Below are 22,503 nucleotides of genomic sequence, written 5' to 3' on the forward strand. Positions count from 1 at the left end.
TACTGAAATTTTTAAAATGGGGATTGTAGAATTTTTTTCATATTTCGACTTTATATTTCATCATATACCAAGATCATTTTCCAGGTGATTTTTTATTATGATGTTATATGCACATTTTCAGTTTGAAGCAGTTTATATTATGGAAATTTAATTATTTTTAGTATCTGTATGATGTGTTCTCATGTTTCTGATATATTCAGATTCCTTCCCCCCAAGTAATTTAGCAGACCTGATAATAGAATTGCTCTTATTGAAGCTGCTCTAGTCTGTCCTATAGTGACCTTTCGGCTTTAACGCTCCAGCTTTAGTTAAATTAAGCAGGCACAGACTTTTGCTATGGAAACGATACGAAACATAACAAACAACTTGGCTTACTTTCTTCTACAAAGCAGAAGGTGGCCTGAAAAGAGGTATACTGATACTAGATGAGAGTTTTTTTAGAGAGTACTGTTAAAAGCAATAATTTGTTTATGATCTCAACATAATGCTCATCTGGAAATGAGATGGGAAGACTGGGTAATTGATTTGATGTTGCTTTAAAATTCCTAAGATGCATAGGAAAAATGCTATTTTTCACATATTATATAGTACATATGTTTGGAGCATATGTTGGCTGAAGTATGTGTTATGAACTATGTTCCCTTTGAAATCTTATATGCATGATTACGTTCCCCCATCACTGATTTATTTTACTATTGAAGTATAAAGGACAGGTGGCTTATGTCTTTGCCAAGCTGGTATTAAAGTGAGCTATCTAATATGACTAGGATACTTTGGTATATAGTACTTAGGTACGTTATGTGATATTTGGGTAGCTTAATAGATAGTAATAAAGTTTTTATTTGTATTTTCTATTTTAAACTTCATTTTGAGCAGCCTACTTTAGTGGCTATAATTCTTATTTAAATAATTCTGTTGACAAACCTCATGAGTTATTTTTTGCCACCAAATTGTACTCTTATTCCAAAGTTCATTCATTCAACAATCATTGAATGCCTGTACTGTGCTAGATACCATATTGGGCTCTGAGGATAACATATTGGGCTCTGGGGACCCTGTCCCCTTCACAGTACTTAGGGGCAAATTGTAAAGTTGTTGGTGTTTCTTCCTCCCCTAGATGAACAGTTCCATAGAATAATTTGTTCAATTTAGATTAGACATGAAAGAGCAACGGATATAGCAGAATAATCACTTATTAGCCATGAGTTTCCAATTTCTTCTTCAGTTACTGACTTATTTAGGCTTTTTTGTTTTTATTGTGATCACGTTGGCATTTTATTTTTTTATGGAATATATTTTTTTCTTTTTAAAAATTTTTTCTTAATGTTTATTTATTTGTGAGAGACAGAGCAGGATTAGGGGAGGGGCAGAGAGAGAAGGAGACACAGAATCTGAAGCAGGCTCTAGGCTCTGAGCTGTCAGCACAGAGCCCTATGCGGGGTTTGAACCCATGAACAGCGAGATCATGAACTGACCTGAGCCGAAGTCAGATACTTAACTGACTGAGCCACCCAAGTGCCCCTGGAATATTTTCAATTTAATTAAACTTTTGTAAAATTTATTAACTTTGTCTACCAAAATATATAAAAAGAAATCACAACTGAAAACATTGAGGGGCACCTGGCTGGCTCAGTCAGTGGAGTGTGCGACTCTTGATCTAGCGCTTATAGGTTTGAGTCCTACATTGGGTATAGCGATTACTTAAAAATAAAATCTTTTTTAAAAGGGAAAATATTGATAGATTTTTTTGACTATATAAATATTTACAGAAAACTGCAACTTCCAGTTAAAGATAGTAAATTGAACACATGTGTTTACTCTCATTAGACATTAGACAGCTGTAACTTAACCTTGTTGGATAGAGAGAAAGAGTCAATAAAGAGCACAAGTCATTTTATATCAAAGAACTGTGGAAAGACTCAGGAATGTGAGGCACTGGGTATCTCTGAAAGTGGGGTTTGAGATGAAGCTGAAAACAGAAAGATTAGTTGAAAGTCTACAAAAGAAGCAGTTAGAGTTCACAGATTTTTCTCTTATGTAGTATAGTGAAGTGATTATCACTGTCTTACCCTGGGAGAATATTGGAGATTTGCTCTTCAGCAGGAATGAAATAGATATTCTAGGTTCTAGAATACCTGAAGGCAGAGATTGAAGATCTGTACAGAAAATGGAGGGTGGATGGAGGGAGAGGCATAGTGAAAATCTGCATACTGAATATGGAGACTTCTGACCCCCCCTTTTTTTTAAATGTTTTTATTTATTTTTGAGACAGAGACAGAGGATGAGCAGGGGAGGGGCAGAGAGAGAGGGAGACACAGAATCCGAAGCAGGCTCCAGGCTCTGAGCTTTCAGCACAGAGCCCGACGCTGGGCTCGAACTCACGTACTGTGAGATCATGACCTGAGCCAAAGTCAGACGCTTAACCAACTGAGCCACCCAGGCGCCCCTGACCCCTTTTCTTAACTCTCAAAATGTTTATGACAAGTTTATGCTCCCTAGACGAGACTGGAAGATTTGCTTTTAGACAGACCGGTCCAAGAGAAAATTCATATGTGCCTCAACTTGCAAATCTTTAGACTAATGATTCTCAACTCTGTCATACCCAACCCCTCTTTTTTGTTTTGAACAAATATTTTATAGTACTACTTCATTAACCTGAAATGGAAATGCAAAGATTATATAATCAACTTGCACATACAAATGTAAGAATATCAATATAATACTGTAATATTACAGGGAAGTAAATTTAGAACTAAATTATAACAAAATAGTTACATTTCAAAATGAAAAGGCTTGACATTGACATTGAAAAGGCTCGACAGTGAAGCAGTTAGATATTTGTAGCTGCAGTATCACTGCAAGTGTTGCAGGTACAAAGGCAGGCATATTGATTAGCACCCTAAATTCCATGAATGAGTGGCATTACTGGCAATGACATGATTTTCTGAAATGATGAACTCTTGCTAAAGTTTTCTTCAATTTATATGGTGGTCATATTCATTACAAATTCATGTGTTAAAACTGCAGTTTTTTTGGCACTTATTTATACTAAGGAGTTGGGTTCTGAGTTCATAAGTTTCTCTGTATACATAAATATATGTGGGACATTCTGAAGTTCCACGTAACATAGGCTAGTTCTGTACTTTGAAGAACTAGTTATCCCATGCATTGATAGGAATTTCAGTCTTTGGCTCTTTGTCATAAAATGCCTGTAGTATACCTCACTCATCGTGTTGCCATGCTCATTCATTTATGTATTGACTGTGACTGTTTTTGTGCAACGATGGTAGAGTAGTTAGAACATGTGTGGTACTCTTACCACTTCACACTTTGCTCAGGGCACTGTAAACCACAATGTTGAAGTTAAAACTCAGTAGTGTTTCAAGTCCTCTGAGTATTGCTATACTGGAACTTGTACAGTCCATGCTCATCATTTCAAAATAAGGAAAGGAAAATGGATAAATGTCATCCTTTAAAGACATCCTTTAATATTAGACTGTATTATTTTGTTATCAAAATAGATAGCAAAGCATTGTGTTTATTGTTCAGTAATTTTTTGGCTGGGCTAAAAGGGTATACATCTTATATAGCCTCATTATTTCCATCTAGCTGCCTCATTGTTACTTTGAATACTCCATGACTAACATTGAAAACCTTACCTTATCTCCCTCCAAACCTGTTCTGAATCAGTGACTTCTTCATTTATTTGCTAGTGATACCACCATTCTCCTAGATACTGAAGCTCAGAACTTCTAACCTCTTTTTTTTCCTTTCTCATTATTATGTGTGTAGTCAGTTAAAGAAAATTTCTTTAGGGAAATATTTATTGCATTCATCCCTCTTCATTTCTATTTTCTGTTTATGTTCTCACTTCCACCCTAATTTAAACTTCCAATACATGTGATGTTAGTACCTAGTGCTTCAGCCTCTTAACTGATTTCCATGATTCTGTCCTCTCTCTCCTTCATAGAGCCTTCATTGATTTTTATCATATGCTTCCGTACATCCTTTTTATTATAAGTAAATTTCTGCCTTTTAGAGTCTTCACTAATTTCTTAAAGTTTAGTACATGCCACTTTGTTCTTTATTTTATTTTTTAAATTTTACTTCTTAAAAATTCTTTTTGTTTCAAGTTTTTATTTAAATTCTAGTTAGTTGGGGTGCCTGGGTGGCTCAGTGGTTGAGTGTCTGACTTTGGCTCACATCATGATCTCACAGTTCGTGAGTTTGAGCCCCACATTGGGCTCGTTGTTGTCAGCACAGAGCCCACTTGGGATCCTCTGTTCCTCCCCCCCACCTCTGCCCCTCCCCTGGCCATGCTCTCTCTCTCAAAAATAAATATTAAATAAGTTTTAGTTAATATATAGCGTATGTTCTTTATTTTAGTGTCACCTATATAATATTGGCTGAAGCCGTGGCATTCAATATGGATATTTTTATAATAGATCCTCAGTTAAAAAAGGAAAGGGTAGAGGAATGAACAAAACAAAGTGTCTGCCTTCTTGGAACTTATGGTACTGAGGGAAATAGATAATAAATACATAATACACTTTTCATAGTGATCCATACTATGAAAAATAATAAAACAGGATAAGGGGACAGAGATGTGGTATTTTAGGTAGGGTGGTCTTCTCTTAGGAGGTAACCTTTGAGTATGGAACTGAAGGAGTGAGGTAATATGAAGATCAGAGGGAAGAATGTTCCAGAGGGATAAAATATCAAGTGTGAAATCCATGAGGTTAGGAATGAGTTTGGGTGGTTCAAGCATTAAGGCCAGGATGGTCAGAGCAAATCATTGAAGGGAAGAGAGTTAAAGAAGGTAAGGCAACAAGTTGGCCAGGGATCAAATCACATAGGCCTTGTAAATCATCATAGGACATTTTAATTTAGTTGAGTGTTGAAAGGAAGCCATTAGAGAATTCTGAGCAGGGCTTGAAATTATCTAGTTAAAGTTTGCTCTGGCTTCTGCACAGCGAGTAGGCTGTAAAGGAGCCAGAGTGAAAACAAGGAGAACAGTTACAAGGCTATTGCAATGGTCCAAGCTTTAATTGCTTCTTTATAAATGTTACAATATTGGAAACCATCCTAGGTAAATTATACTACCCAATAATAGGCAGAAATCTTCATGTCCTTTCCTAAGTAGAGGATAATTACTGAATTATGATGTTGCTGGGTTACAAACTCCACTGTAATCTAGGGATGGGCAAGCAGGGGGAGTAAAGTGTTCATCTGAAAGACTACATAGTAGAAAAAAACTCTTTCTACACATTTGAACTCTGACTATATTACATACCTAGAATCATGGATGCAGAATAATAGCTAATATTTGTTTATCACTGCCTATATGACATGACTAGGCACTTTATATTTGATATCATCTATCAGGATAATTTATAAGTCATAGTACAGAAATAGAAGATAATTTTTTTAAAGGGTATTATGAAATCTCAGGCTTGGAAGCTACATGGTCTAGAACATTGTCTAGCCATCCTACCCAGTACTGCTGTAGCGAAAACATCACTGACACTGTAACTCGTGACCACAACTTGTTCTGACAGTACTAGGGACTGAGTGCCAGAAACTCCAGTACTGCCTTGAAGTGCTGGACACCTCCTCCACTCTGCGTACTGAAAAATGGACTTCATGCAACCTATATTATCATGTCGCTCCCTTGTTGGTTCAATGGATTAAAGCAGCCATGGAACACATCTTTCTCCCAATTGTGGCTAAAAGTAGCAGTGGAGATTACTGAGAGAAATCTCTCTGAAGCTTTTAAGACCACCAACTATAAGGAAGCGACTAACTCAAAGCAGAGGAATCAGACTAAATCTGCAACAAAGACGAGACATAGCTTAAGAACTGTAACCTGACAAAAGAAATCGCATACCTCTTTTTGGAGGTAAATACATTTCTACTTGAGTCTTTAGAAGTCTGTCATACAGAATGTTCAGTATATGCTCAATAGTACACACACACACACACACACACGAAAGTGTGACCCACAGTGAAAAGAAAACAATCAGTAGAAGCAGACCTAGAGATGAGATGGCTTAGATCTTCTACCTCTTCATCTATGTTGGAGTTACCAGAAAGAGTCTTTCATTTAACCATAATAAAATACTAAACCAGTTAGTAGAAGTAGGCTAGGTATGTGAAGAGATGGAGGGATTTCTGTGGAAGCATGAAAAAAATTTTTAATCAAAAGGATAATAATGACAAAGATACAAGAAGAGAAAACTAGCGATCAGGATTTCTAATGAATCTAAACACAAAAATTCTCAACAAAAAAACTAACCAAATCCGACAGCACATTAAAATGTTTATATAGCATTGCCAAGTGGAATTTATCCCAGAAATGTAAAAGGGGATTGAACATAGGACAATCAGTTGATGTAATACACCACATTAATAGATGGGATAAAAAACACATGATCATCTCAGCTGACAATGGAAAAGGCCATTTGACAAAATTTAACAGCCTTTCATTAAATTGTTTTTGTAATTTATTCATTTTAGAGAGAGAGCAAATGTGAGTGGGGGCAGGGGCAGACAGAGAGAGAGCGCGCACAAGAGACACAGAATCCAAAGCAGGCTCCAGGCTCTGAGCTGTCAGTGCAGAGCCCAGTACGGGGCTCAAACACACGAACTGTGAGATCATGACCTGAGCCGAAGTCAGATGCTTAACTGAGCTGCCCAGGTGCCCCAACAGCCTTTCATTAAAAACAAAAACAAAAGCCACCAAAAAACCCTAACACTCAACACACTAGGAAAAGGGGAAAATTCCTTACCATGAAAGGTCATTTATGAAAAGTCCACAGCTAACATCATGTTTAATGGTAAAAGACTGAAAGCTAGGGGCACTTGGATGGCTCAGTTGGTTAAGCATCCAACTTGATTTCGGCTCAGGTCATTATCTCATGGTTTGTGAGTTTGAGCCCTGTTTTGGGCTCTGTGCTGACAGTGTGGATTTGGATTCTGCTTTGGATTCTCTCTCTCCCTCTTTCTGTCCTCCTCTACTACTCACTCTCTACCTCTCTCTCAAATAAATAAATAAACATTAAAAAAAAAAAAAGACTGAGTTAAGATTAGGAACAAGATAAGGAGGCTCACTTTCACCACTCCTGTTAAGCATTTGTGCTAAAAGTCCTAGCCAGAACTATACAATAAAAAGAAATAAAAGGCATTTGAATTGCAAATGAAGAGGTAAAATAGTCTCTATTCATAGATGGCATATTCCTGTACATAGAAAATATCACATCATCCACAATAAAGCTACTAGAGCTAATAAAAGAATTCAACGTTTCAGGGTAGAAGATCAAAATACAGGTACCATTTGTGGTTCTGTGTACCAGTGATGAACAACTTGAAGAGGAAATTTAAAAGTAATTCTATTTATAGTAGCATCTGAAGGAATTAAATACTTAGGAATATGTTGAACCAAGGAGGGGTCAAGACTTATATGCTGAAAACTATAAAATATTGCTGAGAGAAATAAAAATAGATGGAAACAAGTAAAATAAAAATCAAATGTAAGTACACATAATAAATGGATATCCATGTTCATAGATAGGAAGACTTAACATTAAGCCATCAGTACCCCCCCCAAAGCAATCTAGAGAGTGAGTGCTCCTACCAAAATTCCAACAGCCTTTTTTGTTGAATGGAAAAGCATATTTTCAGATTCATGTGGGATTGCAAGAGGCCTCAAATAAGCAAAACAACACTGAAAAAGAAGAATAAATTTGGAGGGCTTACTCTTCCTAACTTGTAACTTACTACAAAGGTGCAGTGTTTAAAACACTGTGGTATTGGCATACAAACAGAGTGATGAAATAGAATAGAAAGCCCAGAAATAAGCCCTCACACATGGTCAATTCATTTTCTACAGAATGCCAAGACTATTCACTGGGGGAAAGGACAGTCTTTTCAACCAATGGTGCTGGGAAAATTGGCGCTGGGAAAATTGGATATCTACCCACAAAATAATATAGTTGGACCCTTACCTTACATCATAGACAAAAATACACTCAAAACGGATCAAGGTCCTAAATGTAAGACTTTACTAAAACTAAAAACTCTTAGAAGAAAACATTCAGGGAAGTCTTGACATTGGATTTGGCAGTGCTTTCTCAAGTATGACAACAAAAACACAGGCAACAAGACAAACTAGATAAATTGGACTCCCATGAAAGTTAAAAACTTGTGCATCAAAGGACACCACCAAGAAAGTGAAAAAAACAAAACAAAACCCAACAACCTACAGAATGAAAGATATTTGTAAAAATCCTATATCTGCAAGGGATTAATGATTCAGAATATATAAAGAAATTCAATTCAAAACCAGATATACATATATACCCAAATGTAACCCTAAAGAATGAATTTTTTTGTTGTTAAAGCAGTCACTTAACTTGTTTAGACTCAGTCTGTAAAATCTGTCTCTCTGGTTGGTGGGAGCTCATAGTCTCATTTCAGTTATATTAGCCTTAGACTCCTTGGGATCTGACCTGTTCATGGATGGTTTCCAGGTCAGCCAAAGGACTGGACAAAGTTTATTTGTATAACTTGGAGCTCCCCTTCTCTGGCTGTCTCCTTTCTGGGAGTTCCCTTTTACTCTGAGGGAACTCAGAGTTCCTCAGAGGCTGAAGTTGTCCCAAACTCTGTCCTTGGTTCTTGAGGCCCTTCAAGACTAGATTTTGTATAGGAAATTCAACCACTTTGTAAGGCATGGTCTGTGGCCTTCCCTCAGGTTGAAAGCCTTAAAAACAGGAGACACTGTTTTGTTACAATTCTAGCATGTGTCACTTTGCTTCCAGTATATGCTTATATTTGCTCTCCATACTTTGAAGTAGTTCTTTATGTTTGTTCCTGTTTGTCATTGTTACCTGCATAATGGTGGGTCATTTGGGTGCTAGTCAGCATCAGAGTGGACAGGGGAATCTCCCTAAGTGCTATATGTGTACTTCTTCAGGCTCTATTTCTTTTATTTTCCTCCTTTTTTGGTGGTTGCTATTTTTACCTCCAGCACCTCCTGGTCCTACTCCTATATACACATCTTAACCTCAAAAATAGTGAAGGACACCAGAGAAAGTCAAGTAGCCCAGCCTGTTAAGTCAGTTGAAATTTTAAGTTGATAACATATATAATAGGCTTTTTGAGATTTTTTTACTAAAACAAACTTTCTGATTTTAATAGCCTGTTAGAGGACCTTCCTGTACACCCAAGTCTTTTTAAAGTTTACTTGTTTATTTTGAGAGAGAGAGAAAGGGAGAGAGAGATTGATTGAGAACTCAGTGGAGGAGTGGGGGGGGGTGGGGAGAGAACCCCAAGCAGGCTCCACGCTGTCAGCATGGAGCCCGACATGGGGCTTGAACCCACAAAATGCAAGATCATGACCCGAGCTAAAATCAAGAGTTGGACACTTAATTAGCCGAGCCACCCAGGTGCCCCCTGTACACCCACGTCTTTTAAGTCTGGGCTGGATGGTTAATGTTGCCTAAAGTACAGAGTCAGTCTGTCCTTCCTTTCTTCCTTATTTCCTTTCTCTCTTTGCAGAGCACGAGTTGGGGAGAGGGCCAGAGGGATAGAGAGATAACCTTCTTTTTTTTTTAACATTTATTTTTGAGAGAGAGAGAGAGAGAGAGAGAGTAAACTGGGGGAGGGGCAGAGAAAGAGGGAGACAGAGGATCTGAAGCAGCCTCTGCGCTGACACCAGAGAGCCTGGTATGGGGCTCGAACTCACGAACCATGAGTTGAAGTTGGACACTTAACTGACAGCCACCCAGGCTGAGAGAGTGAGAATCTTAAGCAGGCTCCATACTCAGCCCGGAGCCCGAAACGAGGCTTGATCTCAGAACTCTGGGTCCATGACCTGAGCCGAAATCAAGAGTTGGATGCCCAACCAACTGAGCCACCCAGGCACCTTTTTTTTTTTTTTTTTTTTTTAAATTTATTGTTAAGTAATCTCTACACCCAACATGGGGCTCAGACTCAATCCCAAGATCAAGAGTTGCAACTCTTCCAACAGAGCCATGTAGGCACCCTTTCCTTGTGGTTTGTCACATTACTCTATAAGAAAGCTTTGCAAAACTTTTATTCCGGATATATATACAAAAAAACAAAAAAAACAAAACCCCCTCATTCCTTTGTAACATGCCAGCATTTTACAACTCATAATCTTCTGAAATTTGGAAGATTGTTCACTTATTACATTTTTATTGTTACCTTCTTGAAATAACATTTTGTGTATCAATAATATATGTTACAGATATAATAAACTTCCTGTTGTAAACTTATTATAAATATAATGGATAATGAGTTGTATTTTTGTTTGTTCTTTCTAATTAGCTCCTGGGCTATAATGAAAAGCCGATAAATCTACAGATGTTTATTGGAACAGCAGATGATCGATATTTACGACCTCATGCATTTTACCAGGTGCATCGAATCACTGGGAAGACTGTTGCTACTGCAAGTCAAGAGATAATAATTGCCAGCACAAAGGTTCTGGAAATTCCCCTTCTTCCTGAAAACAATATGTCAGCCAGGTATCTGGAAACATACCCCAAAATGGGCAGTTCTTTTTTTTCCCCTAAAACAACTTTCAGAGAAAAACATACTTCTTTTTATAGTACAGAAATGAATTATTCATGGTTCTAAATTAACAGAATAACATTATGTAAATAATTGTAAGACATTAGCTAAAGTTGGTAGCAGATTTCCAGAAAGGAAATGCACTTCAGCAGAAGTTTATGAACCATGTGGTACCAGCCAAGCATTTTGTTAAATGTTAAAGATAAAAATATATGGACTTTTTGCAAGTAGCTCACAGTCTAATAGGGTAGACAAAAGAACAGTTGCAGTACAATTATTATGATTGTCAAATTTCCTTAAGGAAACTTTTACTGTCTCCAGGCTTACTTGTTTGACTCCTTTCCAAACAAAATGAGGTGGCTAGCTTCTGAATGAGAATGCTTTAGAGTTTTGTTCAGGTTAGGATTATATGTCACACAAGGAATGCAGTGGCTTAAACAGTCAACGTTTAGTTTGTTATTCCATAAAAGAAATGTACAAATAGGCATTTTTAGGGCTAGCACAGGAACTCCATAAGTCATTGGGGCCCCAAACTCTGTTTTTCTTCTTTGCTGGTCTTTTTTTTTTTTTTCCAATTAAAAAAAATACTTTTTTTGAGAGAAAGCAAGTGGGGGACGGGCAGAGAGAGAGAGGGTCTGGACAGAGGATCTGAAGCAGACTCTGTGCTGACAGCATAGAGCTTGAGGCAGGACTGGAATTCATGAACCATGAGATCATGGCCTGAGCTGAAGTCAGACGCTTAACTGACTGAGCCACCCAGGTGCCCCTCTTTGTGTGTGTGTGCGCGTGCGTGTACATTTTGAGAGAGATCAAAAGTGTGTGCACATGTGGGCAGGGGAGGGGCAGATAGAGGAGAGAGAGAATCCCCAGCAGTCTCTGCATTGTTGGCACAGAGCGTGATGTGAGGCTCGATCTCATGAACCTTGAGATCATGACCTGAGCCAAAATCAAGAGTTGGACACTTCAGCCGAATGAGCCACTCGTGTGCCCCCTCTGCTTTTTTTTTTTTTTATGTTTATTTTTCAGAGACAGAGACAGAGACAGAGACAGAGAGTGGAGGGGTGGGGGCAGAGAGAGAAGGAGACACAGAGTATAAAGGAGGCTCCAGGCTCTGAGCTGTCAGCACAGAGCCCAACGCAGGGCTCAAACTCATAGACCGCGAGATCATGACCTGAGCTGAAGTCAGGCACTCAACTGACTGAGCCACCCAGGTGCCCCCCGCCCCCTTGCTATTCTTAACGTGTGATTTCTGTCCTCAAGATTGTCTCATGTTACAAAATGGCTGCTGGAACTCTAACCATCACAACCATAGTCCCAGAAGGAATAAGGAAAAAGGGCTAAAGAAAACTTCCATCTGAGTTAGCCTCTTTATTTTATTGTGTTGTATTTGTTTATATATATTTTAAAAGTAATAAGCTCTCTGCCCATTGTAGGGCTTGAACTCACAACCTTAAGATCAAGAGTCACATGCTCTACCAACTGAACCAGTCAGGTGCCGCAAGTTAGTCTGTCTAATCTGTCTTTATCAAGAGGCTTGTTACAGAAACCTATCTAGCATATCTTATTGTTCATCCTTGTAAATAAGGAAGGTCTGGGATTGTTTTGTTTTGTTTTTACTTGAGCACATTGCTACCTCTAATGATACAGGGATCTATTACTAAGAAAGAAGGGGGAAATAGATATTTATTTAGTAGGCAACTGTTAATCCCATCACAACTAGGTATTTGAAACTTATAGTGAGGTTTATTACAGAAATTGTTTCAAACTACCTTTCTTAAAATGGCAGTAACATCTGTCCCAGGCTATTGCAAGAACAGTTATATAAAATTAGATTTTGGTCTCTAGATCTCTTCCTTTAAATTTATACTTAAATAACTTTTTTAGGTAAACTGAATATTGTGATATAATTATATTATTATAAAATAAGAATTGCCTTAAGAACTTACCTTGTTACCTACTTATTACTGGGAAAGACAAGTTAATATTGAGATTAAAAACCTTATTTTTACCTGCTTTGTTCAAATGGGCAGTACAGGAGAACCCAACCCAATAAGTCATCACACAGGGGCTACTACAGAGTTCTTTCAAGGCAAAGCAGATAGCTTGCTGATGGTCTCTACTCTTTTTTTTTTTTTTTTTTTTTAAGATTATTTATTTATTTTTGAGAGAGAGCCCAGGGGAGGGGCAGAGAGAGAAGGAGAGAGAGAATCCCAAGCAGTCCCCGCAAACTGTCAGCCCAGTGCGGGGCTCGAACTCAGGAGCCACGAGATCATGACCTGAGCTAAAGTCAAGAGTTGGATGCTTAACTGAGCCGTGATGATCTCTACTCTTTTTTTTTTTCTTTTAATGTTTATTTTTGAGAAAGGGGGAGGGGGGATGAATGGGGGAGGGGCAGAGACAGAGAAGGAGACACAGAATCTGAAGCAGGCTCCAGCCTCTGAGCTGTCAGCATTGCAGGGCTTGATCTCACGAACTATGAGATCATGACCTGAGCTCAAGTCGGTCGCTCAACCAACTGAGCCACCCAGGCGCCCCAGTGGTCTCTACTCTTAAAATTTCTGTGTTCTCTGATATAGAAAGAACTTTGGAATCTCAACCAATGCTTGTTTCCCACTTGAGCAAAGCTCTTTCTTGAAGAGAACAGTGATCTGCCTCCAGGCATCCATTTGACCCATTTTCTTTTTTTTCTTTTCTTTCTTTCTCTTTCTTTCTTTCTTTCTTTCTTTCTTTCTTTCTTTCTTTCTTTCAGTTTATTTATTTGGAGTGAGGCAGGGAGAGAGAGAGAGAGAGAGAGAACACACATAAATGAGGGAGGAGCAGGGAGGGAGAGCAAGAATCCTAAGTAGGCTCTGCACTGTCAACATGGAGCCCAGTACGGGGCTCAAACTCACGAACCATGAGATCATGACCTGAGCCAAAGTTTGACGCTTAATGGCCCCTTGACCCATTTTCAAATAAGTGAGGTAGCCAACCATTGAATGAGAAATGCATGCATGTAGGTTTCTTTTACTCTAAGATCTTACTTTTTCATCTAGAATCAAAAGCATAGGAATATACTGGGGCGCCTGGGTGGCTCAGTCACTTAAGCGTCCGACTTTGGCTCAGGTCATGATCTCATGGTTCGTGGGTTCAAGCCCTGAGTCAGGCTCTGTGCTGACAGCTCAGAGAGCCTGGAGCCTACCTCAGATTCTTTGTCTCCCTTTCTCTCTGCCCCTTCCTTCTCATGCTCTGTCTCTCTCAAATATAAATAAACATTAAAAAAAAGCATATGAATATACAGGTAGCTGCAGAGGGGAATTTAAAACTCAGTTTTGAATCATCTTTTTCTAAGAACTCATAAAAGTGATCCCTAGGAGATGGTTTATAGGCCACGTTTCCATTCATTCTTCTGGGTGTTCAAAGCACTAGACTTGAATCAAGTTAAATTTAAATAGAAAATCACCAGAAGCTTCTTATACTTCTTAACTTTGTTTGAAGGATAGAATAAGAAATATCCATATGAATAACTCTTCGTAATCTGAAAAACCACTATTAAAGATATTATCTCTTGGTCATTACACACACACACACACACACACACACACACACACACACACACAGAATCTTTTCAAGTTAAAGGGAAAAGGCTGATGACATGGTAGATTTTGCTTTACCAGACAAGGAGAGACCTGTAAACTTTATCACATTTCCTTTTTGCCTTGGCTTCTGGGAAGGTCGGTCAAGTTCAGGTATAGTAATTTGTATACCCCTAGATTTGGAACATATTTATTTCCTGTTGCTTCTATTTAATTTTTTTTTTCTGTTTTTCCTTGACCTTATTTGTATTTATGTTGTAAAATGCCTCATCCTTTTAAAAGTGATGTATAAATCAGTGAATTAAATTAAAAAGAGTACATGAGTTTGTAAGATTTTCAAGAAATTGGGAAAGCTTCACATATCAAATAAGGTGAAAAAATAAAAATAGTAGGATCTGAACATATCTACCTTCTCCTTTTCTCATCTATTAGCACATGAAATAGGTTGTAGTCAGAATTCATGTCCCTTGCCCAACCAGTTCTGGCATATACTGCCTACCTGGATAAATCCAGAAAGGACAAAGCTGCAGAAATATCATTGTTTCTAGTTAACAAACACAACTACTGCTCTCATTCCACCCAGCTTAGAGACACACACACCTGAAGTTTTTCTGGCCATTCAGTATGGATTCCAGTATTTACTGCCTTATCCTACTCATAACTCCTCCCTGTTTTTAAAACTGGATGAAAACGGATGTGGCATTATTATACTCTGATCTAAAATATACTCGTACTTAAAAAAATAAATAAAATATAGTTGTATCTGTAAACAGAATTAATAGTGATTTATTCCTACATGTGTAGTTTTCTTGTTGGTCTGGTCTTATCTTTTCTTGAAATTCATAGGCAGAGCTTTAAGATCGTCATTTCTGATACTCTTCTTCTAACTCTTCTCTTAGAAACTTAGCTCTCTGCTAAAATACCTTCCCTCTCAGCACCTGGCTGGCTCCTCAGTAGAGCACATGACTCTTGATTTTGAGGCCATGAATTTGAGCCCCATGTCCGGGGTAGAGTTTACTTAAATAAAATAAAATACCTTTCCTCAAAACTCAATAAAATGGATGATCTCTGGTATTTCCCCCTAAAGGCTCATTGGCATGTTAGCATGAATAATCACTACTTGATACAATTTGATCAGTACTGCTTTGAGCTAAAGTGCAATTGTTCAATATTAATTAAGTATAATTCATTATCCATAAATGACAAATACTTTCAAGAGTGTTTTCCTTTTTTGGAAATTTCTTCTCCTGTGTCTTTCTGAAGGTGAAAATATTCACCCTTTGGGATTCTTTCTTGTGCTTTACTGGTTCTTAACTTGATAACCTAGTTTTCTAACACATATTGTCCTTTACAGCAACTTCTGTGGCCTCTGGACAGTTGAGCACTAGAGTTGGGACTATTGGTAGATAAGGCAAAGGGATGGATGACAAGTAATACCACAAGAGAGAGTAAACTTTAGGATGTTGATTGCTAGTTTTCCATCTGCTTTATTCTTTCAATATGTGAATAACAAACACATGTTGTAGGTACTGTTTCCTACCCTGATTGTGTGTTAAGCAGCCATACAAGTAATGCATTTTGAAGATAATGAAAAGTTAGACACTAAATGCCGAAACTTTAATCTTCTATGTGTATTCTTTAAAACTAAAAGAATCTTAGCCTGATGGATTGTTTTTACTAATAAACCTATCACTAGAAAAGTCTAAATATGCTATTAATGACTGATTTAGAGTCCTACAGGTTAATCTTTTCTGGCTTAGTTACTTACATAGAATTAAGGTCTTTTTACTTTGTATTACTTATCTAGTTCTGTAAAAGCACTCCAAAATTTAGTGGCTCAAAGTAATAACTGTTCATTATTTTCATGATTCTTAGGGTTGGCTGGACTCAGCTGGTCTAATTCATGTGGTGTCAGCTGAGATCACTCATGCACCTAAATTCAGCTGGGAGCTCAGCTGGATTTGGAACATACAAGCTGTCTGGGGTGGCTGGAGTAGTTGAGGATTGGCTTGGCCTTTCTCTCCAGCTTCCTGGATGGACTTCATGGTGGCTCAGGGCTCCAAGAGAGCAAAAGAGGTTTAATGTTGGGCTCATAACTTACACTGCATCACTTGGTTACATTCTGTTTGTCAAATCATAAGGCCAGCTTTCACCTCTTAATGGGAAAAGTGGCATGCAGGTGCAAGAATGGGGAATAATTGACAGCCATCTTTTTAGACAATCTACCATACTTACCATTATTACACTTTTGTCATTCAAAACATTTTTAATCTCAGAATTGAAATAGCAATCGTACATCTTTCTTTTTGGACCTTATTTTAGGTAGTGATAGTTCTTCCCTGCCACGTTTAGCTAAGTTGTTGGGAACCATTAAATACCAGTAAGCAAATAAAATGTGTATATTTTTCTTCCTAGTATTGACTGTGCAGGTATTTTGAAACTCCGCAATTCAGATATAGAACTTCGAAAAGGAGAAACTGATATTGGCAGAAAGAATACTAGAGTACGACTTGTATTCCGTGTGCACATCCCACAGCCCAATGGAAAAGTCCTTTCTCTTCAGACAGCTTCCATACCTGTTGAGTGCTGTAAGTGAGCTTGTGATGATGTTTTCAAATTTTGTTTATAATAGGCAATTTCCTATTTTGCTTTTAATGTAATATTTGGATTATAAGTATAAACTGAGGCACAGAGTCTGGATAGCTGATGAGATTTTCTTGTATGGAAATAAGCTATGTGTTTAGGTGGGAGGAATACAGATCTTGGAGTTAGAAAATGGGTTCTCATTATAATTTGACCATAGGTTGTGTGGGACTATAAACACATTCTCTTGACCACAGGTTTTTGTTTTTGTTTTTGTTTTTTTGATGTTTATTTTTGAGAGCGGGGTGGAGGGCCAGAGAGAGTGGGGGACAGAGGATCCAAAGTGGGCTCTGTGCTGACAGCAGAGAGCGTGATGTGGGTCCGGGTATGAGCCCTGAGATCATGACCTCAGGGCTAAGGTTAAGTTGGATACTTAACCAACTGACCCACCTCGGGGCCCCGCTGACCACAGTTTTTTTTAACCTATAAATGAGGAAGGTGGGCTTGATGACACCTGAGGACAAAATGAAGCTATGATTAAGTATCCCTTGGTCACCTTTGTTTCATTAAAACATGAGCCGCCTTGTTGGAAGATGCCTATCTCTGCAAGCTGACACCTCAGCTAAATAAAGACTTAAAGGATTTTTTTTTTAAACCATTAACCTGTTTACAACATCAGATTGAGAAAGTGAATGCTTTTCCCCCCTGATTTACAAAGGCAAGAAATGAGAACAGGCCCTAGAACATGTACCTACTTACACCCTGGAGAACTGTGGGCCTCTGGTAGGTTAGCTGGTAGTACTGTAGTATTGAAACTGCTGTTTAGATGTTTAGGGCATAGACTTATAAGTGTTCCAATTCATGTCTTAATTTTGTGTTGGAGGAAACTGAGGCACAAGTGTCTGAAGTACTCCTGCAAGCTTATTTGCTTGTTAGTGACAGAACTGTCCTTAGAACACAGGTTTTCTTAGTACTCTTTCAATTATACCATGTTATTTCTGTTAAACACGTTTATTCTTTATTTGGGATCAAACCTACTGTAGTACCTTTCTGTGCCTCCTTTTGCTATTTATGAAATTGAACTATTACTTTATTATTTCACAGTTAACTGAGAAATCACTGAGTAAATACATAGTAATAGAATTCATTGTAGAAATAGTTTTGTATTTTTAACAGACAATACAGGTACTTACTAAAATTCAAAAAGAATATAGAGTGAAAAGCAAATTTCCAGGTCAACTATTTCCCCTTATTAGAAGCAGCTATTGGGGGGCGCCTGGGTGGCTCATTCAGTTAAGCGTCCTACTTTGGCTCAGGTCATGATCTCACAGTTTGTGGGTTTGAGCCCTGTGTCCGGCTCTGTGCTGACTGCTCAGGGCCTGGAGCCTGCTTTGGATTCTGTGTCTCCCTCTCTGTCTGCCCGTCCTGTGCTCACGTGCGTGCTCTCTCTGTCTCTCTCTCAAAAATAAATGTTGAAAAAAAATTTATAAGCAGCTATCATTGCCAGCGTTTTTATTACCCTGCCAGACTTTTCTATGCCCATATAAGCATATATGCCTCTATTTTTTAGCAAAGTTCATTTAGATAATTTTTCAATTGTTTTGTTTATTTTTGAGAGTGGGGATGGGCAGAGAGAGAAGGGGACAGAGGATCTGAAATGGGCTCTATGCTGACAGCAGAGAACCCGATGTAGGGCTCAAACTCACAAACCATGAGATCATGACCTGAGCAGAAGTGGAAAGCTTAACAGACTGAGTCACCCAGGTGCCCCAGAGTTAATTTAAGTAATTTAAGTTCATAGAGTAGTTTGAGTTTTTGAGATGAAGTTATTCTAAAATGATTTTCTATTTTTTCTTTTAGTTTATTAGATTAATATGTGATTATTGTTGAGAATATAGAAACACAGAATGGAAAAAGAAGAAATGCAGAATGGAACAAGGAATAATAGCAAAATCTTTTGTAATCACTACCCTGTGGTGTAGTCACTATTAACCTTTCTTTGGATTTTCTTTCTTTTTTCTTTTATTGTTTATATGTATACACACACACACACACACACACACACATACATATATGAAGTATCTTCATATATATGAAGGGGAGTGGCAAAGAGAGAGGGAGACACAGAATCCAAAGCAGGCTCTAGGCTCTGAGCTGTCAGCACAGAGCCTAATGAGGGTCTTGAACCCACAGACTGAGATCGTGACCTGAGCTGAAGTTGGACACCTAACCGACTGAGCCACCCAGGCTCCCCTGGTGAACACAGTTTTGCTGTTACTTTGAATGTACCCATGATGGCTAGTTTCCACCATAAATATCTAAAACATGAATTAATGTATTTCCTAGGCCAGCCAGTGCTTGTCTTCATGCCCCTTCTCTGTGAGTCATTTGGAACATAAGTAGGGACATAAGTATTTTCTGAGATCTAGGTTGGTGCTTGATACTTTCCAAGTGATAGTTGGTCCTGAATCCCAGACCCATGTCCTATGAAAGGGTCTATTTTAGCTTTCTCTTTTTTTCATTTTTGTTTATTTTGAGAGAGAGTGAGAGAGCGCAAATGCGTGTGTGCAAGAGGGGTTGGGCAGAGAGAGAAGGAGAGAGGGAATCCCAAGCAGATTTCACGTTGTCATCGCAGAGCCCGATGCTGGGCTTGAACTCACGAACCATGAGATCATGACCTGAGTTGAAACCAAGAGTTGGACACTTACCTGACGGAGCCACCCAGGTGCCCCTAGCATTCTCTTTGAATAGAGCATTGATCCCAATTTAAATACATTTTGTGGCTTGGTTTTAAATAGTTGGGAGAAACAAGAGCCACAGTGAACTGAGAGTGTGTGCTTCCTAAAGGCATTCAAGTTTAAATTTCTTTAAAATGTTGTTCTACTCAAACAAAACAGCTGACCCTCAGAGCTACCAGTTTTCCACCCAGGAAGTAGAAAAGTAGACCTATTTTCCAACTGTGAAGAAGAGAGCATAATCCACACTTTTTTTGTTTTAATTCAGAGAAAAACCTAACTATCTAGGCATTTGCAAGAAACCCCTAGAGGACCTAAGCCCTCAAAAGAATTGTAATGTGTAGCTTAAAGCTCAAGCAGTTAAAAAAAAGAAATAAAGAAATAAAGAAAGAGAATCCAGAAATAGGATCTCCACAAAATATAACAACTTGGAATCAGGCAATATCAGAGAAAGGTGGCACCAAGGGTACTGTTTATAAAAGTTGATAATTTAAAGAATGGCTCTGAGGCATTAAAAATTATGTTCACATACCCTATGTGAACTGTGAAAAGTGCAGTGCACTGTAGAAACGTTTACTTCCGTTTTTAAAAATTTAGTGTGTACTTCATGTATGCTTCAGTTATTTAGTTATTTGGAAAATTGTCCAGAATGGCATCTTGTTGTCTTGGTGATGATCTAGATATTTTCTTTCTTTTTTATTTAAGAGGATTAAAAAAACATGATTTTTATTTTTGAGAGAGAAAGAGCACATGCACTCACATGTGGGAGGGGTTGGGGCAGAGAGAGAGGGAGAGAGCTCGATCCCACAACCGACCGTGAGATCATGACCTGAGCTGACATCAAAAATTGGATGCTTAACCGACTGAGCCACTCAGGCACTCCTGACCTGGATATTTTCTTGATGAAAGAGCTAATTTGTGTTTATCCTTCAGAAACTTGTCTTTTAATTGTATGCAGTATAATTACATATGTTTGGATTAATTTGCTTTTTATAGTTATATTAAATTCATCAATTTTAACAGTTGTAGGGAAGAAATACATTGAAGACTTAAGCTAAAAAGAGGAAAGTGGGTGAAATTAATGTTTTGGAGTCAATATGAAGTTGCAAGCATTGATTAATTTTTCGTCATTGGTTTCTTTACAGGTGTAAGAAAATTATTTAGAAATCACAAATCTAATAAGTCTTATTTTCTAAATAATGTGGTTATTTTAGTGGATTTTGTTACCGTTGTCTTGAATTTTCAAAGCCCAGAGTTTGCTTCTATTTTCATTGTATAGCTTGAATTTGTCATTTACATATGAAAGATTGTAAACTAATATTTTGTTTCTTCTCAACTCCTAAAAAAAAACCAAACAGCTCAGCGGTCTGCTCAAGAACTTCCTCATATTGAGAAGTATAGTATCAACAGTTGTTCTGTAAATGGAGGTCATGAAATGATTGTGACTGGATCTAATTTTCTTCCAGAATCCAAAATCATTTTTCTTGAGAAAGGACAAGGTAATAACATAAGATTTGAGTTGATTGGCTTCAAAATAAGGGGCAAAATGAGTAAAATGAATTATTCCCATGTTTCATGGACAAAAACAAAATAGTTTTTCTAAAGCTACAAACATCATTTACACAGATTTTTTGATAAGCCGTATATTTCTTAAATTTTCCATATAAATGTTAAATTCTCATTAAGGGTATCTCAAAAGTAGAAGAATCCCCAGTATTTCTACTCATATATGTATGTGTATATATATATATATATATATATATATATATATACACACTCAAGAGAATCGATGATGTGTTGCACAGAAAACTTACAGCGACATTATTCATAATAGCCAAAAACTGGAAACAACCCAAACAATCATCAATTGTTGCATGGCTAAACAAAATGGGGATGTCCATACAATGAGATATTATTCAACCATAAAAAAGAATAAAGTACTGATTCATAACACAACATGAATGAACCTTGAAAACATGCTAAGTGAAAGGATTCAGCACACAACATCCAAAATCAGCAATCCATAGAGACAAAGTGGATTAGTGGTTGCCAGGGTTGGAGGGAGGGATCAGTGGAGAGTGACTGCTGATGGGCACAGGGTTTCTGGAATTAGATAATGATGGTGGTTGTACAGTTCTGTGAATATACTGAAAACTTCTTGATTATATAATTTAAAAGGGTGAATTTTATGTATTTTATATATAAATATATAAATTATATCTTCATTTTTGTAAGTGTAGAAGAATCCTATGTCTTTCAGGGTGTTTAAAACCTTTCTGAGCGTATTTAATACATTTTTTCATCTATTATTCCTTCTCATTTTTTAAACATTTTTAAAATTGTGAAATACCTTTTTATGAGAATAATATAAGAGATACCCACACACCTGACGCCCAGTTGAAGAAGTAAGACATTTATCTCTGAAAGGCCTTTTGATGTCCCTTCCCAAATGGATCCCACTCCTAAGTCAATCCATGCTTTTCTTTATAGTTTTATGCGTTTTCTCTGGTTTTGGGCTATGTATATAACATTTCATGTATTCTTCTGAAAATTGCTTTTTTTTGGAAGTCAACATTAATGTTTTAAGATCGATCCACGTAACAGAAGATCATTCACTTTTACTACTATATAGCTTCACTGTATGAACGTGCTACAATTTATTATCTGCTCTCCTACTGGACTTTTGGGCTGTGTCTAGTTTTTGGCATTACCAAACAATAGCTAATAGTGTGGCCATGAACATTTTGGTTCTTATCACCTGGTAGACATAGGTAAGAATGTCATAATTTTTAAATTTTGTTAATCTGGTAGATGTAAAATGTATCTTGAACTTTGGATTTGAATTTTCCTCATCTTATTGAGGTGATTATTAGTCATTCATGTTTCCTTTTTTGTGTAATGTCTTTATGTTTTTGTCCAATTTTTCCCATTGAATCAGTTTTCATTTTCTTACTACCTTATAGTATTCTTTATGTATTCTGGATGTCAAAGCAAGTTGGGAAAGTGCCTCATTTTTC

The 22,503-nt window shown here is 37.6% G+C and overlaps 1 protein-coding gene across 4 annotated transcripts in view; it reads left to right on the plus strand.

Moving 5' to 3' along the window:
• The window catches only part of NFATC3 (nuclear factor of activated T cells 3), a 135,671-nt gene that overhangs the window by 62,726 nt on the left and 50,442 nt on the right, over positions 1-22,503 (plus strand). For all 4 annotated transcript variants that reach the window (XM_060650380.3, XM_060650378.3, XM_060650377.3 and 1 more), the window contains exons 4-6: positions 10,348-10,547; positions 16,584-16,756; positions 20,845-20,985. In XM_060650380.3, the coding sequence (XP_060506363.1) occupies positions 10,348-10,547; positions 16,584-16,756; positions 20,845-20,985 (514 nt within the window). The remainder of the gene's footprint in view (positions 1-10,347; positions 10,548-16,583; positions 16,757-20,844; positions 20,986-22,503) is intronic.

The sequence above is a fragment of the Panthera onca genome, chromosome E2 (assembly GCF_046562875.1).
Source record: "Panthera onca isolate mPanOnc1 chromosome E2, mPanOnc1 haplotype 2, whole genome shotgun sequence".
Lineage (NCBI taxonomy): Eukaryota > Metazoa > Chordata > Mammalia > Carnivora > Felidae > Panthera > Panthera onca.